This window comes from Homarus americanus, unplaced genomic scaffold (assembly GCF_018991925.1).
Source record: "Homarus americanus isolate GMGI-L3 unplaced genomic scaffold, GMGI_Hamer_2.0 scaffold54840, whole genome shotgun sequence".
NCBI lineage: Eukaryota > Metazoa > Arthropoda > Malacostraca > Decapoda > Nephropidae > Homarus > Homarus americanus.
This window is the reverse complement of record NW_024745963.1, coordinates 442,645-456,469: the sequence shown is the minus strand read 5'-3', so window position 1 is coordinate 456,469 and position 13,825 is coordinate 442,645. Positions and strand designations below refer to the sequence as shown.

At 40.5% G+C, this 13,825-nt stretch overlaps 2 protein-coding genes across 2 annotated transcripts; one reads left to right on the top strand and one right to left on the bottom strand.

Moving 5' to 3' along the window:
- Nucleotides 1-4,250: 4,250 nt before the first annotated feature.
- On the bottom strand, nucleotides 4,251-5,291 carry LOC121878853 (retinitis pigmentosa 1-like 1 protein). The gene has a single exon (XM_042385270.1). It carries the CDS (start codon nucleotides 5,289-5,291, stop codon nucleotides 4,251-4,253), a length of 1,041 nt encoding a protein of 346 aa, XP_042241204.1.
- Nucleotides 5,292-7,473: 2,182 nt separating this feature from the next.
- LOC121878858 (40S ribosomal protein S17-like) lies at nucleotides 7,474-12,411 on the top strand. Its single transcript, XM_042385276.1, has 4 exons — nucleotides 7,474-7,597; nucleotides 8,972-9,123; nucleotides 10,741-10,912; nucleotides 12,318-12,411. The coding sequence occupies exons 1-4, from the start codon at nucleotides 7,595-7,597 to the stop codon at nucleotides 12,384-12,386; spliced, it is 396 nt and encodes a 131-aa protein (XP_042241210.1). The 5' UTR covers nucleotides 7,474-7,594; the 3' UTR covers nucleotides 12,387-12,411.
- The last annotated feature ends 1,414 nt before the right edge of the window (nucleotides 12,412-13,825 follow it).

The window sequence follows — 13,825 nt, the reverse complement described above, 5'->3', positions numbered from 1 at the left end:
ATTACTTTGTTAGTATAGAGGTTTTTTTTTTCGGGAGGTTGTGTTGTCAGCTTAACATAAAAATACAAATTGAAATATCAGGTGAATTGGCCCAACAACCCTCCTGATAGTCCAGTATCCAATCCAGTCCAGTCAAGTCATGTCCTGTCTAAATCCAATCCAGTCCAGTTCAGTTCAGTCTAAATCCCTGGCGTTGACTGTCTGACTGTAGCTAAATTTACTCTTACGAAGTCAGTCTCGTGACGAATCTTGTGTCATGTTAGGTCAGGTCAGGTCATTAATTGTTCAAATCTTTGTGGTTCAGTTCATTACGAGAAGCAGCTACCGTATTCCTTCAGGTGGAAATGTTTACACGAGGCAGTCAGAGCACAGGAGAGAACAGTCATCATGGTTCATTACTCTCAGCCGATACTTACAGTCTGAAGTGTTATGCGCCGAGGTCATCGTTACAAGTCTGAAGCTTAGTTGGGTATATTCAGTCTGAAAGTCTTTATGAAAAGCCATGAACTTTTGGGTTGGCTTTGTGGTGCCAAGACCAACCACACGTCCAGCAGTTAATCAGTCAAGACCAACCACGCGTCCAGCAGTCAGTCTTTACAAATCGTCAGGGTCTTACTGCTGACAACAACACCGCCTCCCTAACGTAAAACTGAAAGTAAAATTAAAATCTAAATATGTAAGTGTTAGTAACGAACAAAAATATTTAATTAAGTCGTACCTACAAGACACGACATACCATAAAAAAAGTCTTATTAAAAAAGTAAAAACTGAGCGACTAACTCCAGATCAGATAGAGAAAATTTGGAACTATCTTCTCCCAGTAGTTAACGGTCGCTGTACTAAAACTTTCCTTATCACTTAAAACAAGGAGTGTTGAGGCTAGAGACGAAGCCAATGCGCCACTCAAAAATAAATTTACTTTAAATAAATCACAGGACATCAGTATTTTAATTTAACTTGACTTTTGAAATTTTTAGAAATATTTCTGTTAGGTTTTTCGGAAGTATTAAGTTGACTAAGTGGGAGCTGTAGTTCATCAGTTCTCCAACACTCCTCTCGTGTAAAACCTCAAACTAACAATACAGAACATGAAGGCCGCGATCCCCTACATCTCGTGGTCAGTCTCCTCCGACAGTCAATTTACGACTTTGTACTCTGTCATCTAGGGCCTCTACTGCTTGCCCTTTTCCTTCAGGAGCTTCAATATATGGATTACCTCCGCCCTCAGAAATGTCGCCTGTGTCTTCAGTTTAACATTCTCGTCCTCCAAGGATCGGACCCGGGCGGCTGTCTGGGGTAGAGTGAGGGAAAAGTTACATCAAGTTTCTCTGTGATTCCACGGTCTAGTTCCGTACGTCGGGGACAAAATTTCGCTCAGCGTGGTGAAACTGAGTCACGGGACTGAGTCTCCGAACTGACTTACCCGGACTCATTATCTCGTTTAGGGTCGATGCTGCTTCATTTTTGGCGGGAGCGAACTTTTGACCCCGACTGTACATGAATACTGTATGTACCTCCACGTTCTCCATACACCAAATGTCTGCATTGTCTAAACTCATTCTACATTGTCTATATACATGGCAAACCAATTATAAACCTGCATGGGGTTTTTATTAGTTATTACAGTTGGAACGAAAGTAAATCTAATCCCTTTTTAATCGCCAACACTCACCAAGGCAACCAAAATACTTTTGTTATCACGAGACTTCTTGGCGGCAATGTTGTTCCTGGAGCGTCTCTCGAAGTAAGCCTTATTCTTTAACTCGTCTGGAATGGGGTTCCGCTTTTTACGTGGACGTCCCGCCTCATCTGCAACACCAGGAACCATTCACAATTTGTACGAGTAACGTCTATTCTCGAATATTTCTTGGGCGAGTCTGACTATTGCTGTCCCTGTATACCTACTGGAATTTCCTATACAAGAACCTGAAGGTGGACCAACAGTTCTGAGGTGGGTCTTCAAGGGTCAACCAAAATACTAAATACTGTAATTAAGTAAAATTTAATTATATGAAACTAGAACGAATTAGGAAAATTTTAAATTATTAATTAATACGAAAACTAGACTTTTTTTTTTACGTCCATTATTAGTGTGAGCCCGACACAGTACCGACACGAGGAAAGAAAGCAATGACAATTGTTCGAGGTGTGCTTATTACATTATAAATAGCCAGACTTCATATCGTACAATACCGAGACACCTCAAGTTAGACCTTTATAGAATAATCACTTAAGATAATCTACTCCGTAATGAATAACTAGTGAACTAATAAACATATCGGTCATACAAGATGATTGTCGAGTCACTGGTTACCATATTACTGTACAGTCACCACCCAAAGTTTCGACACTCCCCTGGCTGGGTGTTCGCCAAGGCCAGGGTTGAGGCAAGGATGGGTGATCGGACGCAGACATTCCACCACCACAACACTCCGAGACTCACAGCACACGAGCATGGAAGGAAGTTTTTACGAATTTTAACATGGCATGTACCTGCAAAACAAAATTTCATTCATAACATTGTTGGCACACATAACAATAGCAAGTTAGGAGTGAGGCATGAGAAACCTGGGCTGTTCTCGACCCAGTTATGAAATATGAATATTGATAAACATCACGTGTTGGTGGACTAAAAGTATCGTGATACTACAACAGACAAAGAATAAGTCCCATCACAAAGATGCACATTAACAGTCACTAATCATAAGCCGACTGATTTCACTAATTGATGTTCCACCCTGATAGTGACCCACTATCAGAGCTCTATTGGCTATCACCTCCGGGCGATTAGCTCGAGTGTTAGGTGGACGTAGCCCACGTCCTCCAGCCAGAATATCCATATCTGTTGGAAATTAGCTCCAAGTTACCAAATTAGGACGTCAGATATTCAGGTGAAAAATAAAAAATAATCATATGTGTAACTAGTTGTAATATTGGTGACCTGTGCCATAACTCTCATAATCCGAGTCATTATGAAGTGAAATTTAAAAACTTAAAGCAGCAGGAGACATGAAACAAGGCAAGTGACCAAAAAGTAGTCACTAGTGATGACACACGGCCAGGCATCTACGCTGAGGGTCGAGGTCTTCGGCAAAGTCGCTACTCCTGACCAGACAAAAATTGTTTGGGTGATACCATGATTAATGTGAAGTGCAACATTCCAAGTCAAAATACTCCAATACAGTTACTGGTACACCATTAAATATTGTAAACATGATTATATGAATTCCTAGGATGTGTGAAACCATAATATTCCCAGGGTTATGGTAATATCTATACCTGCATAGCCCTCACCTTGTCGACTGACCGCTCACTCTCTCGACGAAATTCGGCCGCCGGCCTCCCTTTATATATGCTGCGCCCTGATGATGCATGTGTAATACGAGGACTCGCTTCTAGTGGTTCCAAGCCAGTGTTTGGTACCGGGCAAAGTTTTTTTTATGCTCCAATCTTAACATGATATTGTTATATGTGGTAATGTTATGAATGCATTTGTTATGCAAGTTCACGTCATGTCAAAGTTCGTAATAAGTTCCTTCCTGTGCTCGTGTGCTATAAAGCTCGGAGTGTTGTGGTGGTGGAATGTGAACCTCACCATCGTAGTGCCTCGTTACCACATTGCTGAACTAGTTTGCGTCCGATCACCCAGCCTTACCTCGGCGAACACCCAGCCATGAACCCCGAGATTTAGACTCTTGAATCAGAAGCATTTATGGACAATAAATTATTAGTGTGTTTCGGGTTCACGTGTCTGAATCTCGGGGTTCGTGGTTCAGGATGAGAGGCGACAGGACGTTTTTGGGCGACTGTACATGTATATCTTTGCTGTATTGAATGGAGAAGAGAAATTCAACACAAGTCAATTACAGGCCTCAGCTTGTCTTCAGAAATACCCCTTCAATGCGTAAATGGGTTTGTTTATACAGTTGAGTGAGTTACAGGATCTACTATAGTGAACAATAACTAGATACTGGAGACAGGAACAGCGAGAAGGAATAAAGAGCAAGAGCTTGTAGTAAAAGTAAATAAAGGGACGACTTGGGCGAGTGTTAAGGGAAGGTATACTTGACCCAGTTACCTTCTAACACGAGAAAGCAGGAAGGAACAGGTAATAGCAAAGTATTGTTGGATTTTAGTAAGAAAATTAAGTCTTGGGAATGAAGGAGGAAGTGCTCAGGGAACCAACGAAATTGTCAACTCACTTCCAGGAAGAGACAGCTGGTAGGGGAGACGAGGAAACCTGGGCACATTTAGCTGGGAAGTGCCGAACTCCGCCTCGGGGTACATCGACGACCACGCCTCGGAGGACATCGACGACCACGCCTCGGAGGACATCGACGACCCCGCCCCGGAGTACATCGAGGACCCCGCCCCGGAGGACATCGAGGACCCCGCCCCGGAGGACATCGAGGACCCCGCCCCGGAGGACATCGAGGACCCGCCCCGGGAGGACACGACGACCCCGCCCCGGAGGACACCGACGACCCCGCCCCGGAGGACACCGACGACCCCGCCCCGGAGGACACCGACGACCCCGCCCCGGAGGACACCGACAACTCCGCCCTGTAGAAACTTAACCACCGCGCCTTGGGGTGCTTTGATAGCGGTGTCCCGGGGACTACTGACGAATGCGACCCAGGAATCATTGCAGACTGTATCCTGGGGGCCCTGGACTGTATTTCATTGGCCGCTGACAACTGTATTTCAGGAGCCACTGGTGACTGTACCCTGGGGGCCGTTGACTGCATTTCATGAGCCACTGACGACTGCATCTCGTGAGCCACTGACGACTGCATTTCATGAGCCACTGACGACTGCATTCCATGAGCCACTGACGACTGCATTCCATGAGCCACTGACGACTGCATTCCATGAGCCACTGACGATTGTACCCAGGGATTCATTTTTGACAGCTGTAATCTGCGGGCAATTTCCATTTGTATCCAGGGATTCATTAACCACTGTGCCTCGGGGGCCACCGCCGACCGTGCCTCGGGGGCCACCGCCGACCGTGCCTCGGGGGCCTCCGCCGACCGTGCCTCGGGGGCCTCCGCCGACCGTGCCTCGGGGGCCTCCGCCGACCGTGCCTCGGGGGCCTCCGCCGACCGTGCCTCGGGGGCCACCGCCGACCGTGCCTCGGGGGCCACCGCCGACTGTGCCTTGGGGGCAATTTCCGACTGTATCCTGGGAGTCATTGGTAAAGGCAACCCGTGGTCCATGGCCATCTGCACCCAGGGGTTCATTGGCCCCTCTGCCTCGGGGGCCACTGACGAATGTACCCCAGGGGCCATGGTCATCATCTGGGTGTGGAGGGCCTGCGCTGCCTCGCTTACCCCCTTCATTCTCTCTCTCGTGTAGTCCAACCAGTGACTCCTTCACCCCTGCAACAGGTACAACAATTACTGCTACAGCTCCTGGGTAAACAATGTGTCACAACAACAAAATAATATCTCATTCTTAAGTTGCAACTGACAATAACATGAATAAAAATGCAATAATTTACTTAACATACAGTATTTAAAGTATATGACAAATAATACAATATGAATATACATTAAGACATTTATACCAAGATAATAATTTAACAAATCATAACAACATTCATACTTACTTCGTACGGGCTGCGTCAAGGGAGTTGTAGTGGACAGATGTATCAATCCTCGTCAAAACTATATACACTATATAAACTAAATATTTTTTATTACTATACTATTATACTAGATTAATAAATGTATAATGAGGTCTCTTTAGCATTTACTTTTGGAGAATTTGATTTTTTTTTCAATAATTGTGATATTTCAAAAAAAATATCAAGGAAAAAAAATACAGTCAGCATTTTGTCACAAAGGAAGAATACAAAAAAAGGCGTTGACCTTAAGGGCGTATCCATCATAGTGTTGGAAAATACATATGTAACAAGGATGTAAATAATAGCGGGGTTGCAGTTCAAATAATGTGTAACAGCTCAAAGATATTACCCATACGTATTCCAACAAATATATAACCTGGAGTACGTTATGTATACGTTAATGAAGAATTCTTATGTATAACTATATAAAAGAAAACAGGTATGTCGGAGTAACTAAATAAATAGATTAATAAATATTAAAAACTTACTAGAGGCGGCCTGTTTGGTCAGGTTCTTGGTCTATCTTGCAGTGGTGTCAGGGTTCATGAGGCTACTGCCGGGTCTTGGTGTTAGGTTCTTCCTTCATGTAGCTTATATTTCTTTATTTTCCCTTGTTTTTGCTCCATAGCATTCATACGTTTGAAGAAGATGAAAGAAGAGTATTGTTTTGTATTTTATTTTACATTAATGCTCCATACCAGCCGGAGTCGCCCAAAATATCTGTCAGACCGTAGAATAATTAATGATCGGCTCTCTTGCGCAGTTGCCGAAGAGAACACTACACATTTTTCCCCTATTACCATAAAATACCTTCCTTCCCAAAGACTGTCACCATCCTATGACCAGTAAAGCGTTTCTGTGCATTCATGTGAAAAATGGGGGGTGGGGATCCTCCAGGAATCTAACAACTTTGAAAGCAAACTCGTCAAATGAATATTCCATCTAATTCTGGAATAACGATAGAAACTTAATTTATAGATGTTTGGCCTTCATAGCGGTCAAATAGGTAGTATTCCCCGTGAAATGAAATGAGTAGTGTACAGTACACTGAATAATGTACAGCAAGTCAATCGGTAAGTAACTACTGTGTTCACGAAGCAGAAATTGCAAGCTGATCAAACATAAATCTATCATAAAAAGCACACTTGATTGTATAAACTAGGCTTGCAGAGGATAGACTGGCGTTTAGAGTTCAATTCCAACCACATAACATTGAAAAATATACACACTCCACTATTTCATTGTTATGGGCATCTTGCTGCTATCTGAACCACGACAAAAATATTGAACCAAGTTTAAATACATTGTAATATTATGTACCTACCGTATATAAGCACATTATAGATATATCTTAATAAGTATGACGATGTTAATGCAGAAATATTCATTCATCTATCTGTCTGGCCAATCTATTTATCAGGATTTGTAGAAGATAGTTATTCCTCGAAATTCAGGCAAATTACTTCCATTTTCTGTGAATGATCATTTATTCTTCTCGCTAATTCTCTAAGCTGATGATAAACTAAACTAAATCAACCATATTTTGCACAGACGAACAAATATCCACGCACTCTCAAAGAAGCTAATTTTTTATTACTACACAAACAAAAATAACCATTACTTATTAATTGTTAGTGTATTTACTTACCGAGTTTAATCTAACCTCACCCACTTATTAAAATATTTTAGTCTATAAAACACAATAAAACAATATAACATCAATATCGGTTTAAAATTTAATCATGGACATTACATTACATCTTGTATTATATCACACATCAACTCTGACATATTACTAATTTTAATCAGATTATTATTAAATGTTTAAACAGATTAAACTTGGCGGGTGAGGATGGTGCTGCCAGGTGGTGGTGGTGGCGCTTCCCTCACCTCCTTCCTAACCCAAAGTACACTGTGGGTCCGTGTATGTGTGGATGTACTGAAATATCCAACTAATCCTCCAAAATGGTGAGTCTTAGTTTAATTTATTAATGCTTATATTATTCTGTTATGGTTCAATGTTGAAATTTAGATATAGTTAATGTTGTAAGTTGTATAAGTTATGAGATAATTAATTGAGAAGTGAAGGTGGTGTCTGGTGTGGAGGTTCAGATGATGTAAACAAACCCAACCTGGTCATACAAGTTTATTATTTACCACAGTGTGTAGATATAGAGTGTATGTATACTGAAAGTGGTAAATATTTTATAGATTCGTCCAATAAGACGTAAAAAGGCCATTTAATAACTTATTGCTACTGGGGTTCTTACGTGGTGTGTGATTATATTTTATACACCTTGGATATTTTGGGTCTGACTAATTACCCAAATATAGCCGGAATGAAGTCAAATAATGGTCCTAGATGAATAAATCGGACTGCTAATCACTTCTCGACTAGTATTTGGTGTCAGAAATTGACAAAAAATTGGTAAACTTAATTTAACCTGAGTTAATAGATCATGTGCATGTACCTAACCTAACCTAACCTCGACTAGTATTTGGTGTCACGAAGTCACAAAAAATTGGTAAACTTAATTTAATCTGAGTTAAAAGATCATGTAGATCTTCTTTGTGTTCCCCCGGGTAGTGTCAGTCTCCCTCATCTGGAACATTCCTATGAAATTGGAAATGTATCCATAATATAGAATACGAATACAACTACAGTATATATATACTATTCATTATTTGTACATACAATAGGTGTAAGACCCTATTATGCCCAAAGAAGAAAAATACAGGAATTACACACCCAACTGACTCACGAATCTGATAACTGAAACCTATAACAAAAGATAATTAAGTCAATATATACAAGTACTGTATGATATGATAGTAAAACCCTTGATATGAGGCCCCATTGTTTGTTTACAATTCATAGGAGACCAGTTTCAAAATTTATTAGTTTAACTGCTTAGGTAAACGAACTGCATCAAGGGAAATTTATCAGCAGAATATTTATGATAAATAATTAATTTCTTCACGTAGAGACGTGAAATTGGTGTTGTATGATTTTTTTTCTATTTACCCCGTAATTTCCCTCATCTTTCGTGTCCTGCTCACTTCAGGTGATTTATGATCGTAGATAGAGCAAAAAAAAAATCACCCAAGGAACAATTCTGGAAAATATTATTGATTTATATATTGTACTGTAAACACGTTTGAGTGTTAACCGTCTGCTCCACTTTTACTAAAGTTGCTAACTAGAACCCAGTAACAGCAAAAGAAACTTCCCTTAATATTAAAGTGGGTCGAGTGTAGCAATGACATTCGACTGTTACACTCTAAGTATTTTTCCTGTATAAACAATATAAAATGTTAATGCTTATAATTGTTGTCTTCTAGGGTCGTGTACGTACCAAGACAGTGAAGAAAGCTGCCCGTGTGATCATTGAAAAATATTACACCAGACTGGGCAGTGACTTCCACACCAACAAGCGTATCTGTGAGGAGATTGCCATCATCCCCTCAAAGCCTCTACGCAACAAGATTGCTGGGTTGGTATTACTTTTACTGGAGCTGCAGTAACCAATTACTGTACTGTAGTCTAATTTTTCACAGTTTCTGTACAGTTATGTAAGAACTCAGTTTTTGAATTTTGAGAAAGTTCAGTAACCCTAATTTCAGCACAATACTGTACATGAACAATAAAAGTAATGGTGATATAGCCTGAAGGTAGGGAAAATGAACCTTCATAATCTGCAATGTTCCCTCTTTTTATTCTGGCAAGACGTCATGTGGTCTAGCAATTCTAAGAATTACCTTATCCTGGCTTCTTCGTCTTTTATTAAGGGCAATCTATGTGGTCCCTTCATCATTGTAGGTGCACATTTGTTGTATGGTTAACTCCTTTAAAGACTAAACTACCTTTTATAGGGAAAGTTCCAGTGAATAGTTTGACAGTGAGCATCATCATCTAATAGGTGGCTTCTTCCAATTTGGCCATCAAGACAGTTAATGGGTCTCTTCACAGTCCAACCTGTTACGGCTGATGAAGTTGCTATGGGAAACTGGTGGTCACAAGGAGAAGCAGCCTTGTAGTGTTTGTGCATGGATTTTTTCTGTAGGAGCACTGCTACTGGAGTTAGGAGTGCTTGGGGTGTAAACCAACTCAATAGGTTTATGCAACTCTTAGAATAGAATAACTGCAAGTTTATCACTATACACTATTTGAAATGAAAACAATACCACAGCCCATTGTTTATTGTGGGAATTTTTAAATCCCTCTCTTGTGTTGAAACATATATTGGGCAGTATTCAGAAATTTTACTGACATGGTTTCTCTCATATATTTGTTTGAAGAACAGAATGATTAATATTCCCAGTAGTTATTGTTAATTTACTTTGATAAGATTTTTCATGTCAGTGGGATGTGTTGCTTATTGAGCACCCAGTCAGATACATAGGATCAGTTTGGCTTAGCAAAGGAATTTACTGTTACAAAGCTGAGATACTGTCAAACTTTGTACCTCTTAATCATTTCATGGGTGATGTGGACATGAGTGAAGGTCCTTGTTGTGGGGGCTTTCAATAACTGACTATTTGCTGGTCAGAATTGTTGTCCTTTAGTTTTCCTCCCTTTTCTAAGAGTTTCAGACAGTTTGTCTCTTCTTTGGGTGATTGTGTAGCTGGTTCATTTTCTAGCTTTAGCTTGAGAATATGGGGACAGGGAAAGTATGGTCTCTGGCCTGTATCTGTAATTTGGAGAATTTCTTCTTGATGACTGTTACGTTCAAGGTTTATGTTTTCCTTACATATTCTAAATATTTGTATGCCAGTTTGTATTTCTTTATATGCCCAAATTTTGTTTTATGATACCCTACTCCAGCCATATTATGATACAGTACCTTAAATGTGTTAGAAAGTTTGAATCACACACTTTCAATGTAATTTTCAGAATCATGGATTCTTTTCAGTTCTCAGGAAAGGTTTCTGCACATACTCTTAATCATTAAGTTTGAAATGGAGCAGGGTTGTTTGATAGATAATTTTATTAACATTTACTTTTGGGGTCAGATGTAGCATAAGTAAGGAATGGAGTTCAATTGACAGGTATACAATTAATGCTTTATTATCCTTTCACCGACTAAATTAAAAATATTTGTTTTTTGCAGGTTTGTTACCCATTTAATGAAGCGTATTCAGCGTGGTCCAGTACGTGGAATCTCCATTAAGTTGCAGGAGGAGGAGCGTGAGCGCCGTGACAACTATGTTCCCGAGGTTTCTGCTTTGGAGCAGGGTATCATTGAAGTTGATGCTGATACAAAGGAGATGCTTAAGTTGATGGTAATTATAGCTGCCCTTTCATTGTTTATAAATAGTGTTTTTTAAAATGATTGGCTGTGTAACTCAGTTTGTATTGTTTGAGTTCATTTCTGGATCAGAGTGAAGGACTGGGTTTCCTTTTTCTGTACATGGATGTAAATGAGAACAGTGATAGGTATTCTTACTATTAGTGGAACAATCCTTCTTATGACAAATGAGTCCAGGATAACGTTGACTGAAGCTTTTTTCATGCATCAACAATTTTAGATTTGTGGCAGGTTCAAGGTTTTACACCATGGCACATTTTGCATTGGGGCTCTAGTGAGGATCAAACACTGCCACCCTTAATATTCTTAATGTACTACAAGTTTCTTGATTGAAGGTGGTCAGGACTCTTGCAGACAATTCAATTGCAATAACAAGATTTGAAGAACAGTAAGATTGTTAGTGGAATTTGGACTGTGAATGGACAGTTTCAGTCATTCCTTTCAATTTGCTCATGAGAGAAGAGGGGAAGTGGGAAAAAAGCTAAGATGTTGTTCAAACAGTTTGGTGTACAGCGAACCCTCAAAATTTATTGTTTTGATAATTAGCAGCAGTTCTCCGAATACATATTTAACTCTTCGTGGATTCAACCCCTGGTGTAGCGAATCATTAGTCTCAGTGGGAAAAGAGGAACTGGTGCCAGAGGTCCAGAAAACCTCTGAATATCCTATAACTTTACTCAACACAATATTAATTTTGCCTCCCATTAACCCAGTACTTTATTTAAAATTGCAATACGTTTTCATATTTTGGGTATCCCTGCCCCATTAACCAGGTTCCAGTGGCAGTACGTACTGGCAATCAATAATAGCATGGTTCCCTTGTCACTCTAAATAATTTTCACACAGCATGTATTGCTGGAAAAGAAAGGTCCGCTGTCAGTGACTTGTGTATGGGGGGGGGGGAGAAGGGCATCTCTACTGAATAAAATGTGTTAGCCAAGCCAAGTGGTAAAAGTGGCATCATCATAGTGAAAGGGTTAAGGGGGAAAATGAGAGTACTGCACAGTTTGAGCAGGGTGACCATTTGTCTGAGTAATGCTGATCGGATAGAGTATTTAGCTAACTGCAGAATTGTTCCATCATTGGCAAGTGTACACATTGATGTACACATTTCATTGCTTATTTTGCAAGGAGGAAACCCAGTCTTTCCCTGTAACTGGCAATTGAACCTTGGGTCCTTTGCATAGGAGGAGCCCTTTCATGGATAGTTTTATATATGGAACAGACTTGGATTTTACTAGTTCATTGCCAGTTTAATGATTATCTTATTACATACATGTTTTGTGGGAATTGTTATTATAAGATTTATTCTGTGAAGTATTGATAATTTGTTATGCTTTGGTAGTTAAGACACTATTGTATGTATTTTTACATTTCAGGACTTTGATAAGGTTGCTGGCCTGCAGGTGACACAGCCCATTCCATCTTCCTATGGTGGCAGGCGATAAACTAAAATAAATATCTACAAAGAAAGTGCTGTTTTTCTTAAAATTTAAAATTGTATTAATAGAGTAATGGGCCCTGATACTCAAAGATATTTACAATATTATTACTCCCAGTTAACTCTGTAAGTCAATCCTAGAGGTTGCAAGTCCTCTCTAGCAATACTCAAAGCAAAATATTGGCCATCTTGTTGCATCACATGTTGTAACAGGAGGCTGTAACCTTCAGGAGTTTTGGAGCTCCTGTAACAGAATAAACCCCAACATAGTACAGTATATTTCAAGATTGCATAAGCAGCATAATCCTTCCAAGCTATGATAATCCACATTAAAGCTGTTTTATCAGAGAATACTGCAGAAAATATGTTGTTCTACATATTTCCTCAGTGTGAAATTTTAAACTGAGGAATTAGACACCTTTTTAGGGTGGAGTACGAAGAGGTTATATAGGCTGTACCGACTCATCCAATTATTATTCGTGCTGTACTTTTCATAATAGCGGCATACCTTGATAACCGACGAATATGGGGACCGTGAAAAGTCGTTGGTTGTTGAATCACCAGTTATCAAAGCAATTGGTTCCATAAAAATATAACAAATTTGGGGAATTATGGATTGGCCACCCCTAAAATAACTCCCATCTACCCTGGATTTAAATGTCATGTGCATTGTCAAGCAAGGAAATAAGGCAAGCATTAAATAAGGAATGTAAAGCATAAATTGGGACTTCTTTACCTGTGGGTGATAGCGACAGTCTAGCATGGCAAGCTTAAGTCAATCACTGGTCCCAGTCACCCAAGGGACACCCCAGACCTTGAATTGTCAGCCACCCTTGGGTGCATCCTATTGCATTTCCTGACAATGAATCAACAGCCATTCCTAAAACAGATATCTTTCTGTAGCTCTTCACAGTCCATTTGGTTCTTAAATTTCCCTGAATAATTTGGCATCACCCACAAACAAAAGGTTTTTATTTTACAAGGCTATAGGGCATGAGTGTGTCCACCAGGATGTCATTGCTATAGGACGTGTGTATCCACCAGAAGGTCAGGGTTATAGGGCATGTGTGTCTCCACCAGGAGGTCAGGGCATGTGTGCGTGTGTGTCCACCAGGAGCTCAGGGCTGTAGGACGTGTGTGTGTGTCCACCAGGATGTAGGTCATGTTTGTGTCTACTAGGAGGTCAGGGCTGTAGGTCATGTTTGTGTCCCCTAGGAGGTCATGTTTGTGTCCCCCAGGAGGTTAGGGCTGTAGGACATGTGTTTGTGAGTGTGTCCCCCCCAGGAGGTCAAGGCTATAAGGCATGTTTGTCTGTCCCCCAGGAGGTCAAGGCTATAAGGCATGTTTGTCTGTCCCCCAGGAGGTCAAGGCTAGAAGGCATGTTTGTCTGTCCCCAAGGAAGTCAGGGCTATAGGGCATGTGTTACCCAGGAGGTCAGAACTGTAG